This window comes from Chelon labrosus (assembly GCF_963514085.1).
Source record: "Chelon labrosus genome assembly, chromosome: 20".
NCBI classification, from domain to species: domain Eukaryota; kingdom Metazoa; phylum Chordata; class Actinopteri; order Mugiliformes; family Mugilidae; genus Chelon; species Chelon labrosus.
This window is the reverse complement of record NC_140353.1, coordinates 25,081,501-25,105,692: the sequence shown is the minus strand read 5'-3', so window position 1 is coordinate 25,105,692 and position 24,192 is coordinate 25,081,501. Positions and strand designations below refer to the sequence as shown.

At 40.7% G+C, this 24,192-nt stretch overlaps 1 protein-coding gene across 8 annotated transcripts in view; it reads right to left on the bottom strand.

The window, feature by feature from the left end:
• Positions 1 to 20,734, bottom strand: part of atp10d (ATPase phospholipid transporting 10D) — a 109,613-nt gene extending 88,879 nt beyond the window's left edge. For 7 of the 8 annotated variants that reach the window (XM_084569707.1, XM_084569708.1, XM_084569711.1 and 4 more), the window contains exons 1-3: positions 20,538 to 20,734; positions 19,008 to 19,294; positions 17,329 to 17,523 (exon numbers count right to left, since the gene is read on the bottom strand). In XM_084569707.1, the coding sequence (XP_084425833.1) occupies positions 17,329 to 17,523; positions 19,008 to 19,294 (482 nt within the window). In that variant the 5' untranslated portion in view covers positions 20,538 to 20,734. Of the gene's footprint in view, positions 1 to 17,328; positions 17,524 to 19,007; positions 20,454 to 20,537 lie in introns of those variants that run through there. The other variant, XM_084569709.1, reaches the window with a different exon arrangement.
• Between the last annotated feature and the right edge of the window lie 3,458 nt (positions 20,735 to 24,192).

Here is a 24,192-nt window from a genome sequence, read left to right as displayed (position 1 = left end):
AAGCCTCGACACGTGATTCAAAAAAAGGCTCATTACTCGAAGCTTCAATGACACAGTGCTCTATTAGGACATAGTGGAGAATAAAATGCAGTACAATCGAGACGTGTCTTCATGCTTGTATGGGAGTTGATTTGCCATGCACATTCCTGTGTGACTACACCACATGGATATGTGGTTTAAAGCTGATAATAAATAAATTATATACATATTACAATAAAATACATAAAAAGCAATCAATGGGAATCGAACCCTTGCTTCACTAACAAAAGACCGTTGTTTTTTCAATGTAGGCCTACCACTAACCCCTTTTGTTTCGCGTGTTTGACGTTGGACCTTTTGATCTACGTCACTAATACACTCTACCTTCGGTAGTTTACACTAATGTTTATGTTACAGCAGAACGAGGCAAATGCGTAGGGCCCCCACGCCACCAGGGGGCCCCAAAGCTGCATGTTCATCCTCATCTGTGAATTAAAATGTCCTGTCTTTATCTGTAGCTATCTCGTGTGTTTGTTACATCCCTTTTTATGCTTAAAAATAAACGTCGTAGGATATAAATAAAATAAACTGCAATAATAAGCAGTGACTGGTGTTTTTGTGGCAATAGGCTACGAATATAACGCACATAGCCTATTCGTTGGACCGCAGTGTCGCAATGTGAGTGACGTAGCGGGCCGCCGACAGGTGTGATGGGCATGATTGACAGCTACTCATCATTCCCGTTAGCGAGAATATTAAACAAAACAAACACAATAATGTACGGAAGCCGAGAACGGCCATGCATTCATACATTTTATTTCCTCCGTTTTCCCGTGATAACGAGTTAATTTCCTCCGTTTTCCCGTGATAACGAGTTAATTTCCTCCGTTTTCCCGAGATAACGGGATAATTTTCTCGAGATCTCGTGATAACGAAACTTGTTTTCCCGAGATAACGATATAATTAATTCGAGATCTCGAGATAACGAAACTTGTTTTCCCGTGATAACGACATAATTAATTCGTGATCTCGAGAAACAAAACGATATTGTAGTAGGCTATATTAAATCATTGCAGGAAACATCATTCAGTGTAGCAATGTCAGAGGAGCAGGAGCATATTGATAACCGAGTCACATATCTTTTCAATCAAGGCCTGACACTTGCTATTACAGACACATTAGTGAGCGTAATCTAAGAAGCCTACTACAATATCGTTTTGTTATCTCGAGATCTCGAATTAATTATATCGTTATCTCGGGAAAACAAGTTTCGTTATCACGAGATCTCGAGAAAATTATCCCGTTATCTCGGGAAAACGGAGGAAATTAACTCGTTATCACGGGAAAACGGTGGAAATTAACTCGTTATCACGGGAAAACGGAGTAGGCCTAAATAAAATGTATGAATGCATGGCCGTTCTCGGCTTCCGTAATAATGGCATCAAACAGAAGTTTTCTCAGTTATGCGGAAAACGGAAGAAAAAGAAAACGGTGGAAGAACAACGGTCAAAAGATAAAGGTAAGGCATTTGTTGGTGGCGTAGGCTGGATAGGTGGAGGTGAAACGCCGTTTAGCAAGTTTGTTTATTTGTCCTGCTAGCCAGCTCGCTAGTCCTGGATAAATGTTAGCTAGCTAGCCCTGGAAAAATGTTAGCTAGCTAACTAGCTAGCCCTGGATAAATGTTAGCTTGCTGACTAGGATTTGTTCGTCACAAACTCACAAATGTAAAATGAATATGTCGCATGTGAATGGACAGTCTGTCCTGTCATGGTCATTTTCAAGTTTGTGTGTATTATTAGGCCTCTAATTAGAAGTGTGCTACAGTTTTATAATTTAAATAAATATTTGAAAGGTTTGTCTTTTAAGTGATTTATACATGTGACACATTGTGTTTATTTTAGACTATTGTGGCAGTGGATCATTTATCTTATTTCTTTCTTTCACTAGTCCTATGTGTAAATGAATGCAGTAAACTCTTAAAAGTGACAACTTTGTTATTGGGCACACTGTACGTCACAGTGTTTAATATAAAAACATTCATTTTAATTATCTGTATTACAGCAACATCACTGCAGTTATAAAATATGAATATGCACTAATGATCTATTTTACGTGATAACCTAAGGAGCCTTGTCTTTACAGGAGCAATTCTAGAATATTTTGGAGCTCCAGACGTTGAGCCAGAGGGATCTTCTGAACTTCCCGACCAGGAAGCTCCAGAACCATCACATAAACTGTTATTATTACTTTGATTAAGTATATCAGGTGTTGCTGATAAGTGACTGTGATGTTAAATAAGTATTATTTTTAAGTGTTGTTTTGTTTTCATTGTTGCACTTTAAAATAAATGTTGGTTTGTTGTATTTTCTTATGTAAACATTTTTATGAACACTCAAAATATGTTTTATTTATTGACACAGTCCCGCCCACAGCCAAAGAGAGCGGTGGTGCCGGAAGTACGGTTCCCATTCATTTCTCCCATTGACGTTTGGAAAAATCCGTATCTAAAGAGTTTTAGAGCATGTCTTAGGATAACCAGCTACGGCTGAACTCATAAACATATAACATATCATTTCGAGTGAAAAAACGAAGAGAAAGTCCAAAAAAAGTCAAAGGTACAAGACTGTGTACATATTTTCATTTCCGAGAGAAGGAACTATTCATCCCATAAACCACCGCGCCTCACTGAAGTGATGTGACGTGATGCATTCTGGGTTGAACAAGTTCATTTTAACCAATCATATTCGAGGTCTATGAGCATGAACAACCCAGCATGCATCACATCAAGTCAGATCTGCACAGAGCTGCATGAAGTCGAACCATGAGTCGAACACGCCTACTGAAGTCGACACACAGCAGCACAGACTCTTCAGTCTTCTCGGATCTTCGCGGGGTTTAACAAGACGAGTTCCACCAATCAGATGCATCACTGTGGGATTGTGGGATTGTTCAGGATTGTGGGTAATGAAGTACTTATCCAAGACATCGCGAATAAAAGGCATTTATCTCAAAACAAGGTTAGTGCCCCATGAACTTTTGGTGTCTACATGAGCATATACAATCGCTTAGTACAGCCGTAGCTGGTTTTAAGTCAACCATGTGCAGTTAAGTTTTTATGGCTTATATCCGAACTGTCAAGGGAGAAATTGCATTGGATTTTTACTTCCGGCACCAGCTGTGGGCGGGACTGTGATGCTCTATAGAGGATTGTTGTTTTCCTTGTATTATAGCTTTTTATCAGTTTAACTTGCCTGAATGCAGTCATTTTGCACAGACTCCAGTAATGCACAATTGTCACTTTCTATATTTATATTACTTACTTGCCTATTTTTTAAACTTAGTTTGCTAATTTTATTCTATTTTTATACTCTTAATTTTACTGTTTCTGCTTTGGCTTGCAGTGGAACCAGGGTAACTCATTTCATTCCACCTCATGTACCAACATGTGTGTAATGACAATTAAACTCCTTGAATCCATCTAAGGGTTAGTAATCTCTTCATCGTAGTTTGACAAACTAGGGGTCCCCAAACAGCATCTTGCTTAGGGCCCCCACGAAGCTAGAAGCAGCCCTGAGTACAATCAACAAAACACTACAACATAAATACAACTCATTTGTGTCAAGTAAATCAACATAAGCGCGTTGAGTAAATTCAACATAAGCACGTTGAGTAAATTCAACATAAGTGCATTGAGTACCTTGCGCATTGAGTAACTTCAACATACGCTCGTTGAGTACCTTCAACATAAGCGCGTTGAGTACCTTACATAAGCGCATTGAGTAAATTCAACATAAGCACGTTGAGTAGTATTTAATTAGGATGGTTTGGTGGGATTTGCTTAAAAGCATGTAGTAATAATTAGTTTTCTAGTATTCTTCCCATTTATTCAGCCTAGTTTCGTGGGACCGGTTGCCATTAAGTAAATGTGATGTTTCATTTCTTAGAGTGTAGTCATTTCCATGCAATTCTACGATTACTTGTTTTGAAGCCAAGTGAATATACACTCTAAGAAATGAAACATCACATTTACTTAATATAGTTATGGCAACCGGTCCCACGAAACTAGGCTGAATAAATGGGAAGAATACTAGAAAACTAATTATTACTACATGCTTTTAAGCAAATCCCACCAAACCGTCTTAATTAAATACTACTCAACGCGCTTATGTTGAATTTACTCAACGCGCGTATGTTGAAGGTACTCAACGCGCTTATGTTGAAGGTACTCAACGAGCGTATGTTGAAGTTACTCAACGCGCTTATGTTGAAGGTACTCAACGTGCTTATGTTGAAGGTAACTCAATGCACTTATGTTGAAGGTACTCAACGCGCTTATGTTGAATTTACTCAACGCGCTTATGTTGATTTACTTGACACAAATGAGTTGTATTTATGTTGTAGTGTTTTGTTGATTGTACTCAGGGCTGCTTCTAGCTTCGTGGGGGCCCTAAGCAAGATGCTGTTTGGGGGCCCCTAGTTTGTCAAACTACGATGAAGAGATTACTAACCCTTAGATGGATTCAAGGAGTTTAATTGTCATTACACACATGTTGGTACATGAGGTGGAATGAAATGAGTTACCCTGGTCAACAGTAAAATTAAGAGTATAAAAATAGAATAAAATTAGCAAACTAAGTTTAAAAAATAGGCAAGTAAGTAATATAAATATAGAAAGTGACAATTGTGCATTACTGGAGTCTGTGCAAAATGACTGCATTCAGTGCAAAATGTATCTGTGGTTGGTTGTTGGGGGGGGGGGGGGGGGCACTCAGGCAAGTTAAACTGATAAAAAGCTATAATACAAGGAAAACAACAATCCTCTATATGTCAATAAATAAAACATATTTTGAGTGTTCATAAAAATGTTTACATAAGAAAATACAACAAACCAACATTTATTTTAAAGTGCAACAATGAAAACAAAACAACACTTAAAAATAATACTTATTTAACATCACAGTCACTTATCAGCAACACCTGATATACTTAATCAAAGTAATAATAACAGTTTATGTGATGGTTCTGGAGCTTCCTGGTCGGGAAGTTCAGAAGATCCCTCTGGCTCAACGTCTGGAGCTCCAAAATATTCTAGAATTGCTCCTGTAAAGACAAGGCTCCTTAGGTTATCACGTAAAATAGATCATTAGTGCATATTCATATTTTATAACTGCAGTGATGTTGCTGTAATACAGAAAATGAAAATGAATGTTTTTATATTAAACACTGTGACGTACAGTGTGCCCAATAACAAAGTTGTCACTTTTAAGAGTTTTCTGCATTCATTTACACATAGGACTAGTGAAAGAGAGAAATAAGATAAATGATCCACTGCCACAATAGTCTAAAATAAACACAATGCGTCACATGTATAAATCACTTAAAAGACAAACCTTTCAAATATTTATTTAAATTATAAAACTGTAGCACACTTCTAATTAGAGGCCTAATAATACACACAAGCTTGAATATGACCATGACAGGACAGACTGTCCATTCACATGCGACATATTCCTTTTACATTTGTGAGTTTGTGACGAACAAATCTTAGTCAGCAAGCTAACATTTATCCAGGGCTAGCTAGTTAGCTAGCTAACATTTTTCCAGGGCTAGCTAGCTAACATTTATCCAGGACTAGCGAGCTGGCTAGCAGGACAAATAAACAAACTTGCTAAACGGCGTTTCACCTCCACCTATCCAGCCCACGCCACCAACAAATGCCTTACCTTTATCTTTTGACCGTTGTTCTTCCACCGTTTTCTTTTTCTTCCGTTTTCCGCATAACTGAGAAAACTTCTGTTTGATGCCATTATTGTGTTTGTTTTGTTTAATATTCTCGCTAACGGGAATGATGAGTAGCTGTCAATCATGCCCATCACACCTGTCGGCGGCCCGCTACGTCACTCACATTGCGACACTGCGGTCCAACGAATAGGCTATGTGCGTCATATTCGTAGCCTATTGCCACAAAAACACCAGTCACTGCTTATTATTGCAGTTTATTTTATTTATATCCTACGACGTTTATTTTTTTTTTTGCATTCTTTTTTTTTTTTTTTTTTTTTTTTTTTTTTAAACGTATCTTTATTACTTTTTCAATTTATACAGGAAAGGCTTTGTACAAAAGCATAAAAGTGCCTTATACTACACAGAACATGGTGAACAGACAAACAAACAACCACAGCAACAACAAAAACCCACACTGTGAAAGAAAGAATAAATAAATAATAATGATAATAATTACCAAAAAAAAAAAAAAAAAAAAAAAAAAAAAAAACAGGAGACCCTGTAAAAATATATTCACATAAGATAAATGTAAAGTACAGACATGTAAGAGAGAAAACTTGAAAAAATTATTAAATAAATAAAAAAAAAAAAAAAAAAAAAAAAAAAAAAGGGGGTGGAGAACCAAAACAAAGCAAAATCATACAACAACATTAAAGGTCAAATTTGTTCATGAGTTAAAGGGATACGTAAGCAGATATTCAGGTATTACAGCATTACTATGGTGTTTGGTTGATTTCACAACTTAAGTGTGGCTCCCTCTAGGGATGTCCGACCAGATAAGTCCATAAAGGCCCTTCTGTAGAGTCTGCGCACTCTCCAAACCGATATAGTCTAAAAATGGATTCCAAGTTTTGTAAAATAACAGAGGCTTGTCCCTAAGCCAGTAGGTCATTGCTTCCAGGGGAATAAGTTCCCTTATACTCTGCAGCCACTGTGAAAGCTCAGGAGGTTTGTCAGAGATCCACTGAAGTAGGATACATCGTCTGGCACCAAACAGAAGAACATCAAGCAGTCTCAGCATACAAGAATTAAGGTTCAGTGCAGGATGTAAACCAAGGATACAAGACAGTGGGGTTAGGTCCAGGTCTTTACCAAATATGTCAGAAATTTCTTTACAGACCTTTCTCCAGAAATTTTTAATAAAAGGGCAGTCAAAGAAGCAATGGTAGTATGATCCCTCTGAGATCTTGCATTTATTACAGTATTTGGAGAGTGTGGGATTAAATTTGTTCCTTAGCACTGGTGTAATCTGGAGCCTGTGGGTGATTTTGAATTGAAATTCCTTAACTTTGTTAGTGGACAAACAGCCGAGAGAGCTCAACCACACATCACCCCAATCATCATCTGAGATTGATACCCCCAGATCAGCCTCCCAGAGCAATTTAAGATGACCCGTGCTCTCAACTGGGGGAAACAGAGCACTATATAACCTGGTTATCAGTTTTCGGGGCTCAGGGTCTTGTAGTATCTCTTCTATAGAAGAGCGAGAGAACCCACCTGGACACAACCTTGTTTTTGAGGAGATAAAACTACGGACCTGCAGGTATCTAAATAAATGTCTGGAGGGAAGGTCATATTGTTCGATTAGCTGGTTAAAGGATTTGACCGTGCCATCAGTTACCAAGTCTCCTATAGTACAAATACCCTTTTCAGACCAAGAATGAAATGCATTGTCTTCAAGGCCAGGAGGAAACTCTGGGTTAAAATGAATGGGGGTGGAAAGAGAGAGACAATCCTCCTGAGACCCTATTTTATTGAAAATTCTCCAAACCTTTAATGTATTTTGGAGGAGGTAATTCCCCCTTACTTTGTTCGACACCCATTTTTTAGAAACATATAAAACATTACGAAGAGGAATTGGATCAAGAGGGCCAGCCTCAATGCTAAGCCAAGTGGATCGGGGATCATTTCTAAACCATTCCCAGAGATAGCGGCCGAGGCAGGCTAGTTGATAATATTTAATATTCGGCAAGGATAACCCTCCTTCTCCTAGGCGAAGTTGTAGCTTTTGTAATTTCAGTCTGGCACGTTTGTTCCTCCACAAAAAGGAAGATAAAGAACTATTCAGGATAGAGAGTGACTTTCTAGTCAGAAGAACTGGGACCATTTGGAACACGTAAAGCAGACGAGGAAGTATGTTCATCTTAAAAAGGTTTACCCTGCCCATAAGAGATAATGGGAGACTGGTCCAGCGTGCCAGATCCTCTTTAATTTTACGGATTAAAGGTACAAAATTGGCTTTATAAAGACCAGAGAGGGAGGGGGTTATATGAATACCAAGATAAGTAAGCCCAGAAGGTGACCATCGAAAAGGTGCTGCACTAGAGGAGGACCAGGGGGTGTCGAGGGTTAGGGGCATAGCCTCTGACTTTGAATAATTAATCTTGTAGCCCGAAAACTGGCCGAAGGTACCAATAATTTCAACAATTCTGACAATAGAAATCTCAGGGTTACTTAGGAAGAGCAGCACGTCATCTGCATAAAGGGAGATGGTGTGTTTCTGGGGACCTATGTTAATGCCAGCCACCTGAGGATCGCTCCTAATCGCCTCTGCCAAGGGCTCAATCGCAAGCGCAAACAGAAGAGGAGAGATTGGGCAGCCCTGGCGTGTGCCACGCGCAACTGAAAACGTGGGAGATTTCCAACCATTTGAAATGACGGACGCACGAGGGGAATCATATAAGAGAGAAATCCATTTAATGAAGCTATCTCCTAAATTAAATTTAGAGAGGACATTCAGTAAATATGACCATTCGACTCTGTCGAAAGCCTTCTCGGCATCGAGAGAGACTACGACAGCTTTAGCTTTCAAATTTGTGCCAAATTGAATAATATTCAGCAGTCTCCTGATGTTATTGCAGGAATTACGTCCTTGAATAAAACCGGTCTGGTCCATCGAAATAAGGTCTGGAAGGACAAGCTCTAATCTTTTAGCTAAAATTTTTGCAATAAGTTTTCTATCAACATCAAGCAAAGCAATTGGTCTGTATGAGGAGCAATCCTCTGATGGTCTGCCCATCTTCAGGATCAGCGAAATGTTGGTATCCATCATTGTATTCGGAAGGTGGCCGGAATTAAACGAATGGGATAACATTTTAAGCAGAGGGTCGACTAGCAGGTTCTGAAAAGATTTAAAAAACTCAGGAGTCAGGCCATCAGGGCCCGGGGCTTTGTTATTTTGTAGTTCATTAATAGCAGCAATAACTTCTTCTCGTGAAATGGGGCTGTTTAAGAGATCTTTCTGGGTCTGAGAAGCCTGAGGTAGAGTGATGGCTGACAGAAAATTTTGCATCAGGGCCTCAGACTGAGGCTCAGTTTCAGATTTATATAAAGATTCATAAAACCCTTGAAAGCAACTATTAATATCCTTACCATAATGGACTATTTTACCTGTCTCATCTTTTATTGCAGAGATAGCTTGTGAGTTAGATCTGGTCTTAACTAAGTTTGCCAAGTATTTACCAGACTTATTCCCAAACTCATACATTCTGTGTTTAGAAAAAAACAGGGATTTCTGAGCTTCTGCTGACATAAGTGTATCCAGAGCTGCTGTTGTGGTATCAATTTGAGATCTCAAGTCAATGGAAGGGTTGATATCAAATTCTCTCTGGAGCTTCTCTAATTGTTGTTCCAAATTCTGCCGTTCTGCCTCCTTATTGCGCTTGAGATGGGCAGAAAAAGATATTGTAATGCCCCTAGAAACAGCTTTAGAAGTCTCCCAAAGCACATTAGGAGAGACATCGGGGGTATCGTTCTCAGCCAAAAAGAGCTTAAACTGCTCAGTAAAGTATTTTATAAAATCTGGGTTTTTAAGCAGGAAGTTTTTAAAACGCCACTGAGGCGGTGGACGCTGTTCTTTACTAGACATAACCAGAAACAATGGGGCGTGATCTGAAATAACAATATTACCCATTGAGCATGAGAGCACTTTTGAGAGAGCATGGCTGGGAGTGAAAAAATAATCAATCCTCGAGGAGGATTTGTGTACCTTAGAATAGAATGAATATTGTTTGTCTGTAGGGTGGAGTGCCCTCCAGGTGTCAATGAGATTTAAATCTTTACAGCAACCTAGAAGTGACTGACTAGAACTAACATTAGATCTCGACCCAATATGGGATTTATCTAGGCGGGGGTTGAGACAGCAATTAAAATCACCCGCAATTACAGAGGATGCAACAATCCAATCAGAAAACAGGGAAAATGCTTTGGTGTAGAAGTCAGGAGGACATATTGGTGGAGCATAGACATTTAAATAAGAAACAGTGTCACCATATAGAGACCCCGAGATCATTACATAACGTCCAAGTTTATCACTCTTGACCTTCACTTCAGTAAGAGGCAAGGCTTTATGGATCAGAATTGCAACCCCTCTGCTCCTAGATGTAAAGGAGGAATAAAATATCTGGCCAACCCAATCTCTCTTTAATCTCTGGTGTTCCTCATTACTCAGGTGGGTCTCTTGGATGAAAGCTATTTGTACCTTTTCCCTCTTTAAAAAGTTAAGAACTTTCTTCTGTTTAACAGGGCTTTGCATCCCGTGTATATTCCATGAGCAAAGTTTAATTGTTGAGCTATCAACCATAATCGAGCAAGTTTTGAATAGCTGAAAGCATGCCTGAGATATCAAGAAACAAAAAGACAAGGGAAAAAAAACACATGTGTGGGAGATAAAAACCATATAAAAATAGTAATAAAACCCGCCCCGCCCCCCCAGTACTTCCCCAAACGAAGCACCAGAATCCTAAACCACTGTGCATCTAAACTGTGCACTAGACCAGTACTCCAGGTGTATATATACATTAGCAAAACTACCATCAGAGGAGAAATTTCACACATGAAATTAAACTGTAATAATAATAACAGTAGGCTGTTTTGTAACAGCCGCCACAGTCCCGAACATCATATGGCATAGTAAATAGTTTGTGGAGCCAGATCAAGCCATTATCAAACAGTTCAATTCACATAGTCTGTGACTCACCCTGAAATAGGACACTGTGGCGTTAAGAACTCAGTCCCAAACGATAAGTCCATGAATTTCTGCCTGGTCGACCGGGTGCATAAACCCTGAGTGTAGAGATGAGACCCGAAGAAAACTTAACCATTCGGGGCAGGAGATGCAGGACCCGTCCGCGGTGGCCGGGCTGGAGCAATCTTTTCCTCGTAGTATTTTTCGGCGGCCTCTGGGGTGCTGAATATGTGCTTCTCATTGTTGAACGTGAGCTGCAGCCGTGCGGGAAACAGGAGGCCATATCTGACCTCGGCAGCTCGGAGCTTCTGCTTGATGCTGGTGAATGCAGCTCTCTGCTTAGCAACGTCCACGGTGAAATCCGGGAAGATGCGCACCTGATGTCCGCGGAACATCAGCGGAGCTCTCTCCCTCGCAAGCCGGAGGATCCGTTGTTTAACCTGAAAGTGATGGACTTTAACAATCATCGGGCGCGAGGGAGCTCCTGGTTGGGGCTTGGGAGCCAGCGAGCGGTGGGCTATATCTAGCAATGGGAAGACTCCGGAGTTGTCGATGCCCAGCAGCTCAGCAAAAAAGTCTGACATGAATGAAGTTGCTTGAGGCCCCTCGGTGTTTTCGGGGATTCCCAAAACCCTCAAATTGGAGCGTCTGCTTCTGGACTCCAAGTCTTCAGTTTTGGACACAAGCACCGTGTTGCTTTTGCTCAGCGCCTCACACTTCGCCTCGAGCTCGGCGACCCTGCCGTCAATATCTTGAAGTGAAGATTCAACATCTGTGAGACGAGAGGCGTACGAATCAATTGTGGACTGAAGATTACCAATGGAGTTGCGGGATTCGTTCCGGAAGGATTCGATCAGCCTGACCACGGAGGAGAGGGAAGGCTCATCGTCCAACGAGACGTCGTCGTCGTCATCATGTGCTCGCGGGTTAGCAACAGCGTTAGCAATAGCATCAGTCGTATTCCGCGTCTGGCGGCCTCTCTCGGCCCGTTCCTGGCGAGAACTGCCTTTCCCTGTCATCTTGCGGGTCTTATTGACAGAAATTTGGCCGTGTAGGAGAGCAAAAGAGTAGTTTGCCAAATTATTTTAACAAAATGTGCAGGAGCTGGTCAGGACGCGTCTACTCCCTATCCATGCTCCACAGCGCCCCCTACGACGTTTATTTTTAAGCATAAAAAGGGATGTAACAAACACACGAGATAGCTACAGATAAAGACAGGACATTTTAATTCACAGATGAGGATGAACATGCAGCTTTGGGGCCCCCTGGTGGCGTGGGGGCCCTACGCATTTGCCTCGTTCTGCTGTAACATAAACATTAGTGTAAACTACCGAAGGTAGAGTGTATTAGTGACGTAGATCAAAAGGTCCAACGTCAAACACGCGAAACAAAAGGGGTTAGTGGTAGGCCTACGTTGAAAAAACAACGGTCTTTTGTTAGTGAAGCAAGGGTTCGATTCCCATTGATTGCTTTTTATGTATTTTATTGTAATATGTATATAATTTATTTATTATCAGCTTTAAACCACATATCCATGTGGTGTAGTCACACAGGAATGTGCATGGCAAATCAACTCCCATACAAGCATGAAGACACGTCTCGATTGTACTGCATTTTATTCTCCACTATGTCCTAATAGAGCACTGTGTCATTGAAGCTTCGAGTAATGAGCCTTTTTTTGAATCACGTGTCGAGGCTTCAACAAAGCCTCGACTGGCCGTCACTACGTGTCTATGGGCGTGTCTTTCAAGGCGTCCTCAGCCACACTGCGCATGTGCAAGAAAGTACGGAAACCGCGTTGGGACGGTCTTAATTCATTTTAACGCCTGCAGTGTGTTTTAAATAACTTGATTACGTAGATTCAATTCAGCACAATTTTGTAATCCCAAAACCTTTTTGTATTACATTAATGCAATGAAACTCTCTTGATTTATTTTTCAAAAGTGGAATTATTCAATAGTTTCACCTTACAAAAATGATGTAATGCAAACAACATCCATGTTTCACTTCTTAGAGTGTAGTTCTGTGGGAACCTACAGAGAAGGGTACACTTGGAATGTGTGATGGCTTCCATGCACCTTCCATAACTGTCAGACAGACAAGAGGACTTGATTAACACCTAGTGACCATCTAAAGTGACTCCATATATGGCACTGGTGAACCTTGCACTTCCTCTATTTAGATTAGTGGTTCTCAATTATTTTCTGTCATGTCCCTCCTAGGGGACAGAAAAATTTTCACGGCATGAATTTTTACGTGTATTTTAAATGTCCAGCAGAGAATGCTGCAATTTTGCACGGAGCACATTGATGGCTAACTAACCTAGCAAATAGTAGGCTACATCTCATGAGTTAGCGTTACTTTTACCGACAAGCTAATGCTAAACAATCTGTGTGACACATGCTACGCTAGTTGGTCGACTTATCGAAACTTATCAGGTGCTATTGGGGTTCTGAGCTGGAAAGAGTCTCCGTCACTGCCCCTGAAGATGTAGATGTATTGCTGAAAGTCTGAATTTCTGTTAATATCGCTCTTCCAATGCTTTCCGCTGAATCGCAGGACATGCAGTCAGTCAGTGAAGGGCAGCACAGAGAGCGAAACTGCTGACAGTGGCGTGCGGTCACACCGCCTGACCACAACATTGGGAAGCCCACCCAGAGCTCATGAAGCTTTTATTTTGGTACTTCTGCTGACTGGCAGTGCAAATTTGCATATTAGCTAAATGTTTAGTTTCACCAAGCACTTTATATAACGTGTAGATTTAACATTTAATATTTAGATTTAACATTTAATATTTATTTGACAAGAACAGTGAACAATGCGGTATTATTTATAAACAGTGAGCTGCATATTACAGTCTTGACATTGACACAGCCAGAAAGAGCAATTACTCAACCTATCCAGTTTAGGTACAACATGAGGTCATAAACGAACTACTCATTAATGATAAAAACTAAACTGAACAGAATTCAGGATGGCTCTCGGGCTATTAATGTAATGAAGTTTAAAAGAGAAAATGTAGGTTTATTTATTTGAGACTGGTATGACAAATTTATACATACACAATAAATCATGTGTGTATGTCTGAATTACAAATAACAGTTTTTAATAATATTTTCTCCTTAACATTATACAGTTGTTGTCAAACGTTGCTGTTCCACATTTTGCTCTGATGTTTGACCTTCAAAGTTCATTCCTGACCTGAATGTGTAAGACAAAGACTAATTTTAGGGGTCCAAGCACTGAAAGCGGTTGGAACCTTGTTGTTTTTGTTCAGATTTTTTTTGTTAGCATTCCACTCGATTTCCCATGATTTTTCCATAATGCAAAAGATTTGATGGAATCGTCCCTCTAGGGGGCACTATTAACATTTTCATAAAATGCTACTTTATTAGTACTTTTCTAGATTGAAAGAGTGGGTTCTATTAATGAAACGAGATTGGCGGGGTGGCGGATTGTCCACATGAAGAAGTGTCCTTGAGCAAGACACTGAACCCCCCGTTCAGTCAGTGTGTCACGCTTGTGTGAGCGAATGGGTAGATGCATCTCTGTAAAGCGCTTTGAGTACCAACGGGTAGAAAAGCGCTATATAAAAAAACAAGGCCATTTACCATTTATTGATTCTATGCACTCTACAGCAGCAGTTTAAAAGCTTTTATGTCAATTGGCCAAGCCATTTATTTATTTATTTTTTCATAAAAATTAAAAAATGTTATATTACTCCATTAAGAGTTGTGATGGTTCACGTCTTATTCTGTAGCTCCCTCTGTTAGTGTCACTGGTTTGATAGAAGGACTCGATGAAATAAGTGTGTTATTTCTGTGATTCTTAAAGGCAGTCTTATGTGACTCTGATTGGACCCTTTTATAATTTGTTACAATTATAGTTTGTTATTTTTGTCAAATACTTGTTTTAATTTTAAATAATGCATTCTATTTTATAGGGTTATTTCTGGCGTCTGCAAAGCTTAACCAGCAAGATCAGATGTGATCAATTGTTGCTCCTTGAAATTACAAATATAATTAATAACATTTTGTTTTCTGGCTACAAGGCTTCCTTGACTAGCCTGGCTCCGCCTGCCTACGTACTTCCGCTCATTTGCATTCCCTACAGTACTCCGTCTGGAATAGCTTGATCCGCTAACGTTTACTCCGGCCAACTGGTTGGCGGACCAATCAGCGAACAGAGGGCGGGTCTGAGAGCGATTACGTTTCAGTTGCGCGCCGAGTTTGAAATGTTTACACGAACGGACACGGATATACTCGAAGCCATTCGCTCCGTTGTGGATATGCTTCCTGGCATTACAGCACTTTTATTCCAATTTCGCGTCCTTAATTGCAATGGGGGATGGTAGAGTAGCGATTTGTTTACTTGTTGCGTTCTTGAAAGCGGAAGTACGAGGCAGCAGAGCCTGAAGGCGCCGGCGCATAACATACGTCATTACCAAACGTTAGTGATTGGTTGAAGGAACTCCGAAGATTTTAAACTTCAAACTGTGCCCTCCCACCAGGAAATAAACGTTTGCCAATGGAGCTAGGCCAGACTCTCTGCGAAGTCAGAGAGTCTGGTATCCAGGCTATTCCTTGACAGGAAGAAAGTACTGAGCAGCAAGGAAGATGAAAAAGACATTAGCCATACAATGGAGTCGCTCAAATAGATGCTTTGGCAAGAAGGACATAAATTCTTTGTCATCCTGACCATACTGCTTTTACACAACTTGAGGAGATGCCTCAATCCCTTATCTTCTGGGCAGGAAGGTAATACTGTTTGCTGATTCTTCCACAGGTGTTCCTTAGTGAAATGAAGACAGGATAGTGGGTATATGTGAATGCTGTTCTTAGACTTTAGTTCAGCATTTAACACAATCATTCCCCAGCAACTGATACCAAAACTGAGCTACCTCGGACTCAAAACCTCCCTCTGCAACTGGGTGCTGGACTTTCTCACAGAGAGGACACAAACCGTGCAGGTTGGCAGCAACACCTCAAAGACCATCACACTGACCACAGGAGCTCCACAAGGGTGTGTGCTCAGCCCGCTGCTCTTCACCCTGCTAACCCACGACTGTGTTCCAACCTACAGCACCAACCACATCATCAAGTTTGCGGATGACACAACTGTGGTGGGCCTCATCACCAACAACGATGAAACCAACTACAGAAGAGAGGTGAGCTTACTGGTGCAGTGGTGTAAAGACGACAATCTCATCCTCAGCGTGGAGAAAACAAAAGAGATTGTTGTCAACTTCAGGAGAGGTCACCCCCAGCATCCCCCGCTGACCATCGAAAGTGCTGCTGTGGAGAGGGTGAGCAGCACCAAGTTCCAGGGGGTGCACATCTCAGAAGACCTTTCCTGGACAAACAACACAACATAACTGGCCAAGAGGGCTCAAAAATGCCTCTACTTTCTCCGGAAACTGCAAAGAGCACAAGTCCCGCCCTCCATCATGTGTTCTTTCTACCAGGGCACCATTGAGAGTGTCCTAACTGGCTGCATCACTGTGTGGTATGGAGGCTGCACTGCCTCGTGCCGAAAGACCCTGCAACGCATAGTGAACACAGCCAGCAAGATCATCAGTGCCCCTCTGCCCTCCCTCACAGACATTTTCCACACTCGCCTCACTCGCAGAGCCATCAGCATTGGCGGTGACCCTTCCTACCCTTTACAGTCCCTCTTCAGTCTCCTGCCATTGAGGAAAAGGTACTGGAGCCTCCGGGCCCGCTCCACCAGATTGTTGAACAGCTTCGTCCACCAGGCTGTCAGGGTGCTGAACTCTGCTCATACCCCCACCCCCGGCCTCATGCCCCCTGCCCCTTGGACTACAACCCACCCATCACACAGGGATTCTACCTCACCTGCCTAGTGACTTAAAAAAACACTCAAAAAAGACTCAAGGACTCTAACCCGACAGTTATCTGCACCTTACTACACCTTTGCATATTTACTGGGTAAATCCAAGCTGTAACCACACATTGTACTGTTGTACATAGACTAATTTCTATTTATTCACTATATTTATATCCAGAATGTTTACTTTGTAGCTGCTTCACTGCCGAATTCCTTCACATTTCGTCTACTTAGGTTTTTTATTCTTATGTGTGAGAGAGAGAAACGTTTTTTAGATTTTTCTGTATGTTGTGAACGTATTGAGGAATTGACAATAAAGAAATCTTGAATCTTGAATCATGATACACGATCCTTAGCGCCCTGAAGCTCAAGTCTAATCATGTCTGGCAAGATGCCAATGGGAGGCATGAGTGAAAAGTTAAAAACCATGGTGAAGAAATTCATTGCCACTCCTCAAAAGAACACTTATGCTATAAAAACAACTCAGGGCTCAGGTTTTACAACATCCTGAACAGACAGACTGAGTAATCAGATGTAGAAGAAATTACAGTCACAGCACTGGTAGGGACCACCACTGCTCTCTCTTGCTTACTGAGTCGGTGAGGATAAGCCGTTGGAATAATCGATTTTAATGCATTCCATCAACAGCAACCAAAAAATTTTACTTTTTAACTTTGCAACCGGAATCCTCCACTCCTAAAGACCACAGTCCACCCAATAATTGGCCCTTGAGCTGAGACAAGTTCACTCACCCACAGAACACTTGCACCACACTGTTGTTGACATTCTTGTCAAACAAGTATCGCCTGTAGTCTTCCACAGCATCTTTGATAGCGATAGCAGTGAGAACCAACAGCAGAGGAATCATGGTAATTTCCTTTTGAAAGGCTTCAACAACTGGCACCCAGTTCAGCAATACCAGGAACAGAAAATAGAGGTTGGCAGCCCTGCAAAATCAAGACAAAGCAGAAAATTATTATACAGTGCCACACAGTATTTACACCCCTCGGAATTTTCTACATGTCTTCATAAAACTTCAGCAGATTTTCACACAAGTCATGAAAGTAAACAAAGAGAACCCAGTCAAACTAATATAAACCAAAATAATAATTTAAGTAATTGTTTATTCAGGAAAATGAGCCAATAATACATATCTGTGAGGTGCTAAAGCAAGAGCACCTCTTGAATTAAAAGTTAATTTCGAGGTCAAATTGGAGTCTGTCTGTTCAGGTGTATTTCCAAACAATGTAATGAGACTCAGATGTTATTCAACACAGTGTTGTTTAACATTGTGGAAGTGTATGACAGCAATGTCTTGGAAAATCTGTGGATGGTGGATCTGATACTAATATGACCAGTGTTGGGCACCTTACTTTTAAAAAGTAATTAGTTATAGTTACTAGTTACTTCTCCCAAATAGTAACTGAGTTAGTAACCAAATTACCCCACTATAAAAGTAACTAGTTACCAGGGAAAGTATTGCGTTACTTTTTTTTTAACCCCTTCACGCCTAGTGTCGCGAATTCGCGACGCACTGTTTCCGCTCAGACTACAGCCGAAATAAGTTTAAATATGTCTAAGAATTGGATTTTTTCCATTCTTTGCAGCGCTTGCTTGTGGCTGGCTGAAGCCTGAAAGCCAAGCCGGATGTCTGCAATAGAGGTCCGGACTTCACGTTACTTTTTTGTTGACACCGCCTTATTGGCAGGAAAACTGAGAAGGTATTTAGAAAAGTGCGCTTTCCTGCCAATATGGCGGTGTTGTGATTACTTGTGCATAGTGACGTCAGCTACAGGAGCTCTATTAGTTGTAACGATAGAAATAGTTGTAACGATGGAAATAGTAATTAGTTAGATTACCCGTTACTTAAAAAAATAACACTGTTAGTAACTCTGTTAATTTTAACGCCGTTATTCCCATCACCGAACATGACTAGGGTCTGTTAATGACCCAATACTCATCTAATTAATCATTTGTACATATGTAATATTGGCTCATTTTCCAGAATACAAGTGAAACAAATACAGAAGTATAATATTTTTGTTTTATATGTTTGATTGAGCCAGTGGGGTCATTTTTACATTGTTTTCTGAGGGGCACTCTTTAGAAGCACTGTATAGTATGTACTATGTACATGCTACTCTGTATATGAAACAAATGTATTTAAAATGTTTGACTCTGAGCTATACCATTTCTGAGTCATTTAACAATCATAACAATGTCCATTGTAGTGCTCCCTTATGGTTGATGAGAATGTTTTACTTTTTCTACTGAAGACCACTTTCAGGGTCACTAATGATAATATATGTGTATAGTAAACATGCAGAAGTTTGGACAAGGCACCCTAGAGGTGCATTTACTAATGTTTGTTGACTTTATGGCTAAAACAATTTCCAACATTGTTTGTCTTTTGACATAAAAGAAAACTGACCTGTGAAACTGCTGGAACAGGTTCATGGGGATGAAAGTCAACAAGCTGTATTTGGTAGTGCGAATTGCATTGCCCTTGAAGTTTTTAGATATAGCTTCATATTCCCGTTGGTGGGGCCCATGGCAGGAAAACACTGTCCTCAGATTTGCACTAACTCCGTGTGAGGACCTGTGGGCATCCTGGGGGCTGTTGTTGGGCATGTCATCAGGGGAAGAGTACCATCCTCGTCCTGAGTCTTCTGCCAGGAGCTGTCGACAGCGATGTTGCACCCAGTGGAACCGCTCCATCTGCGCAATAGAAGTTGTAGTTGGGTTGTGAGTGTTCCTGAGCCTCTCATTTCTTGCCTTTGGCTAGTGCGTGTGCTGTTTTACAATGCTCTCATTGTAGAGAAAACCACAAACTTCTTTCAGATATGTGAATAAGATTTTCAGTTATCCAGGTGAAGGTATTTCTGACGACAAAGGCAACTCGACTTGTCTGATTATTATTATTATTTTTTTTAATAAGAGGTTTCATCACTCATCACTCTTAAGTACTAAAAGACTGGTGGGGATTTAGGTTTAGATTAGATTTGACTATAGGGTCCTAGACCCATGTCATGTGTTTTAAGTGGGCAAGCTATACAGTACACACCATACACATCTTAATTGCAAGTTAGACAATAATTGCAGTTATATGTGTAAATCTGAAATCAAAAGAAAGCCAAATTGCAGAAAGAGTTGTAGAGAAATATCGCCTAAACAGATTGTATCATGCAGTACACAAACAAAATTAATATTAAAAGAGGTGGCAATAAGAGAGAATATGGTGATTAATATGTACAGCTGTGATCATGTATTTGCATGCCATTGCAGGATTTGCAAAGTTTGTATTATTCATTAAAGAACACGTATGATCAGGGAAGACTGTTTTATTTTTGCAATGTGATTAAGTGAAACAGTACCTACCAAGCTACTAAGTAAGTAAATTCTGAAGGATGCAAATACATTTACACAGTAGTTCGCTTACACAGTAGTGTAAATGTATTTGGCTAAGGTGTAAACTTTAGATTTCACAGCCTCCACTTTTGAGATTTCAGTATTTTCACTCAAAAGCACAAGAGCAGTGTTGTTGTTTTTGGTTGAGGTGATATTTCTTTATGTTGGCTTTGTGTATGGGTAAACTTAAAGGAACTCTCTACAGTAGTATAAATTACAGCCTCAAAAACTGGATGACCTTGCAGTAAATATGACTTGTGTTCATCTTTTCTGTTCTCTATGAACAAGTATAGTCAAGTTGGGTGAACTGATTTTTCCTACAGAAATGTACCGCTATTGCATAAAAGCTGACAGTCGACCAACGGAGAAGTGTCTCCGTTCATTCCAACAACTGAGTCCTAAATAATAATAATAAATCATTCATAATTTTAAATGTAATTTATAAATAATATTCGCTTCCGCATATGGTTCACCCTTAGTGAAATAAATGAACAAATCTCTGATCTGCCTTCACGTCTCTTCCTGGAAAACACCTGGTTTAATCAACACTTACCCTGTTGTTTATTTCCTTCCCGATTTGAAGTTTAATACGAACAGCGACTATGCCGCTTTTTGGCTTCTCTCTGTCAAATAAAAACTCGAAGAATTACTGTGAAATACAAAAACAGGATATGAAATACACGGTCACACGGCTGCGACTTAGTTCCGTTTTGCAGCGGAGATTTCCAATAGCAAATTGTCGAATTTCAGTAACAGGAGTGACGAATTGCGTGGTTTAATACGAGATAATGTATGAATTACCGGGCCTTTGCGTAACATTTGGCAAGTGATGCATTATTGATGGTATTCTACATGTGTAGAATAACATTTACACACTTTCTTTTAGTTTACTCTGCATGTTCTGTCATATTTACAACGACTGAGGTCACACTAAAATTGGTAGGTCTTCTGATTTAATTTGATCTGGACGATAGCTTCACTGCTGACATATGCCGAATAATACTACATTGATACAGCATTTACGTAGACTGTTTTGAGTCTGAGATAAAAAGGAGGACAGATTATAAAATTCCCCAGCGAATTGAACGCAACTTATCTATCATGTGACATCAAGCAAGTAGGGTCGAGCTGCCATGCGAGCTGCAGCCTCGCAGACGGAACAAACCACGCCCCCTGGTACACAACGCCACGGTGAATGAGGAAGACACATAGCAAATCCAAGACATTGAAAATGTTATACAGTATGATTTTAATGTATAAATTTGATAAATGGATAATGAAAATAGAGTTGTATTTTAGCGTCTATTAAGCAGTTATTCAATTCAATTTTCAATTGAATTTTATTTATATAGCAACGTCAATAACAATACAAATTGTCTCAAGACGCTTTACAACATCCGGTCTGAAACCCGGCCTGAAACCCCCAGAGCAAGCCTGAAGGTGAGGAGAGGGACACACAGCAGTTAACATGCTATACAGCACAGAACTGCATGACTAGCAATGGATAAGAAATTAGAGGACAAGAGCTAGGTGCCAGAGAAAAGAAAGTGGAGGAGCTTGGTAGGAGAGAGAATAGAGTAGAAGACATGTGCTCAGTGCATCGTCCCCTAGCAGCCTAAGCCTATTGCAGCATAACTAAGGGATGGTTCAGTCCAGCCCTAACTATAAGCTTGATCAAAAAGGAAAGTCTTAAATCTGACCTGAGGGGGTGTCTGCCTCCCTAACCCAAACTGGGAGGTTGAGGCTCTACCTTCCATTCTACTTTCTGAAATTCTAGGAACCACAAGCTGGCCTGCACTTTGAGATTAAAGTGATCTGTTGGGATGATATGGTACAATGAGGTCTTTAAGGGCTTTGTATGTAAGGAGGATAATTTGAAATTCTATTCTAGGTTTTTAAGGGAACCAATGAAGAGAAGCTAAAACTGGAGTAATATGATCTCTCTTGCCAATTCCTGTCAATGCTCTTGCTGAGGCATTTTGAATCAATTGGAGGTTTTTTAAATAGCTATTTGGGCAGCCAGACAGTAATGCCGGTCTATTCAATTGGCGCCCTCGGGCCGAGTCCCGCCCCTGAGGAATTTTGTACCGGCCCTTACAGTGTAGTGTAGTTACATGTGGATACAGCGCATGACTTTGGCTAATTGTACATTCTCTCGTGCAGTAGGAGATGGTATACACACGTTGGGCCTATATTTTGAGGGACCGCACACAGTGGCGTCGTTAGGCCTGTTGTAGTAAATATTCTTAAGCCCCCCTAAATAGTTTGGTGTTGTTTTATAAAAACACATTTATTTATTTATTTATTTATTTATTTACAAAAAAAAGCCGACAAATTCAATATAAAGCGGCCAGCATATAAGTTTAAATAAATAATCATATAACCTGTCATTAAGGACTTCAATGTGACCATATATCTGTCAGTTTCCATTCACTTCGTAGTGTAGAGAGAGCCCCTTTGGTACCTTGTTATCCAGTTCATTCCGTTTACCCTGCGACCTTGCTTGCGGCTCAGTACCCGCAGCCACACAGAGCCGAACAGAACACCGTTAGGAGAAGAATATGAATGGATGGATGGATGCGCAAATGGATAAGAAAGTTTTTCAGGAAAGTAAGTATTCATCACTGCTGGTAGTAACAATTAGTTAGCTCCAGCCCACAGCTAACAGCAGAAAGTCCCATGTAATTAATGAAATTATGCATGTTTGACAAATAAAACCTGGCTTACACACTACAGACAATCTCTGCGCACGTCTTACCTTTGTTGTTTTGGGTCAAAAGTTACATTCCAGCTGTAAAAGAACGCTGCTACTTAGTTAGCTAGTTAGTCTGAAATGCACTGTGAAGGTCCTGGTTGTTTATAGAGTTCAGTGTGCACTCTCTTTACCATATCTTTGGGGTGACTTCCTTCTGGAGCATCAGCTGTGTTTCTCACTTTACGCATGTATGCACACCGTGAAACAGGAGCTGAGCTCATTCACGTATGACTAGGCGCGTTCGACTTCATGCAGATCTGTGCAGATCTGACTTGACGTGATGCATGCTGGGTAGAACAAGTTCATTTTAACCAATCATATTCGAGATCTATGAGCATGACAACCCAGCATGCATCACGTCAAGTCAGATCTGCTCAGATCTGCATGAAGTCGAACGCGCCTATTATCATCCAGTGCCGGCGCTCCGCACACGCACATCACGCACTGCGCGTAGGGCACCAAGTGCCTGGGGGGGGCACCAAAAAATATTGGTCGTGAAAAATCATCACAATAGGCTACTAGTATAAATAACAAATAAAATATGTCTAAAGCATGTTAATATACAAAAGCAATACAAAAATAATATAGCCCTAGACCAAATTCGAGAAAAAGGTGAATCTCCTGTGCGGCCCTCTCTCCAGTCTCCTCTGGTGCCCCCCTTCCCCACCTCCCAGTGGTCTGTTCAACTAGGCCTCAATAGAGCGTCACAGTCCCGCCCACAGCCAAAGAGAGCGGAGGTGCCGGAAGTACGGTTCCCATTCATTTCTCCCATTGACGTTTTGGAAAAATCCGTATCTAAAGAGTTTTAGAGCATGTCTTAGGATAACCAGCTACGGCTGAACTCATAAGCATATAACATATCATTTTGAGTGAAAAAACGAAGACAAAGTCCAAAAAAAGTCAAAGGTACAAGACTGTGTACATATTTTCATTTCCGAGAGAAGGAACTACTCATCCCATAAACCACCGCGCCTCACTGAAGGCGCCTGACTGAAGTCGACTCGAAGCCACAACCTCGAAAGAGCCTTTTCAGCGACTTCCAAATCTGACGACGGCCACGCGAACCTGTGCTGCTGTGTGGGCTACTGTAACGTTACTGTACGATCACAAATAAATAAATAAATAAATAAAAAAGAACCTGTGTTGCGTTTTTGCACGGTAGACTTATCAGTTAGTCAGCTAGCAATGCTATGTTTGATTATGCTTAAACTGGGCTTGCTATTTCTTTTAGCCATCAGAGATATAGTCAGGTAAGTAACGTTAGCCTATTAGCCTAGTTTGCTTTGCATTTCAGGACGCTTTTTTGGCGTTTGTTATCAATTATGATCAAACGATGCGTAGTGAAAAGGTAACGGTACAAGTGACACTTTCACAACGTAATGAAATGAGTGGGAAACGGCTCTTGGTAAGGTGAACCCTGCAACTGAACGTGATGTGATTTTGCTTTTTTCGT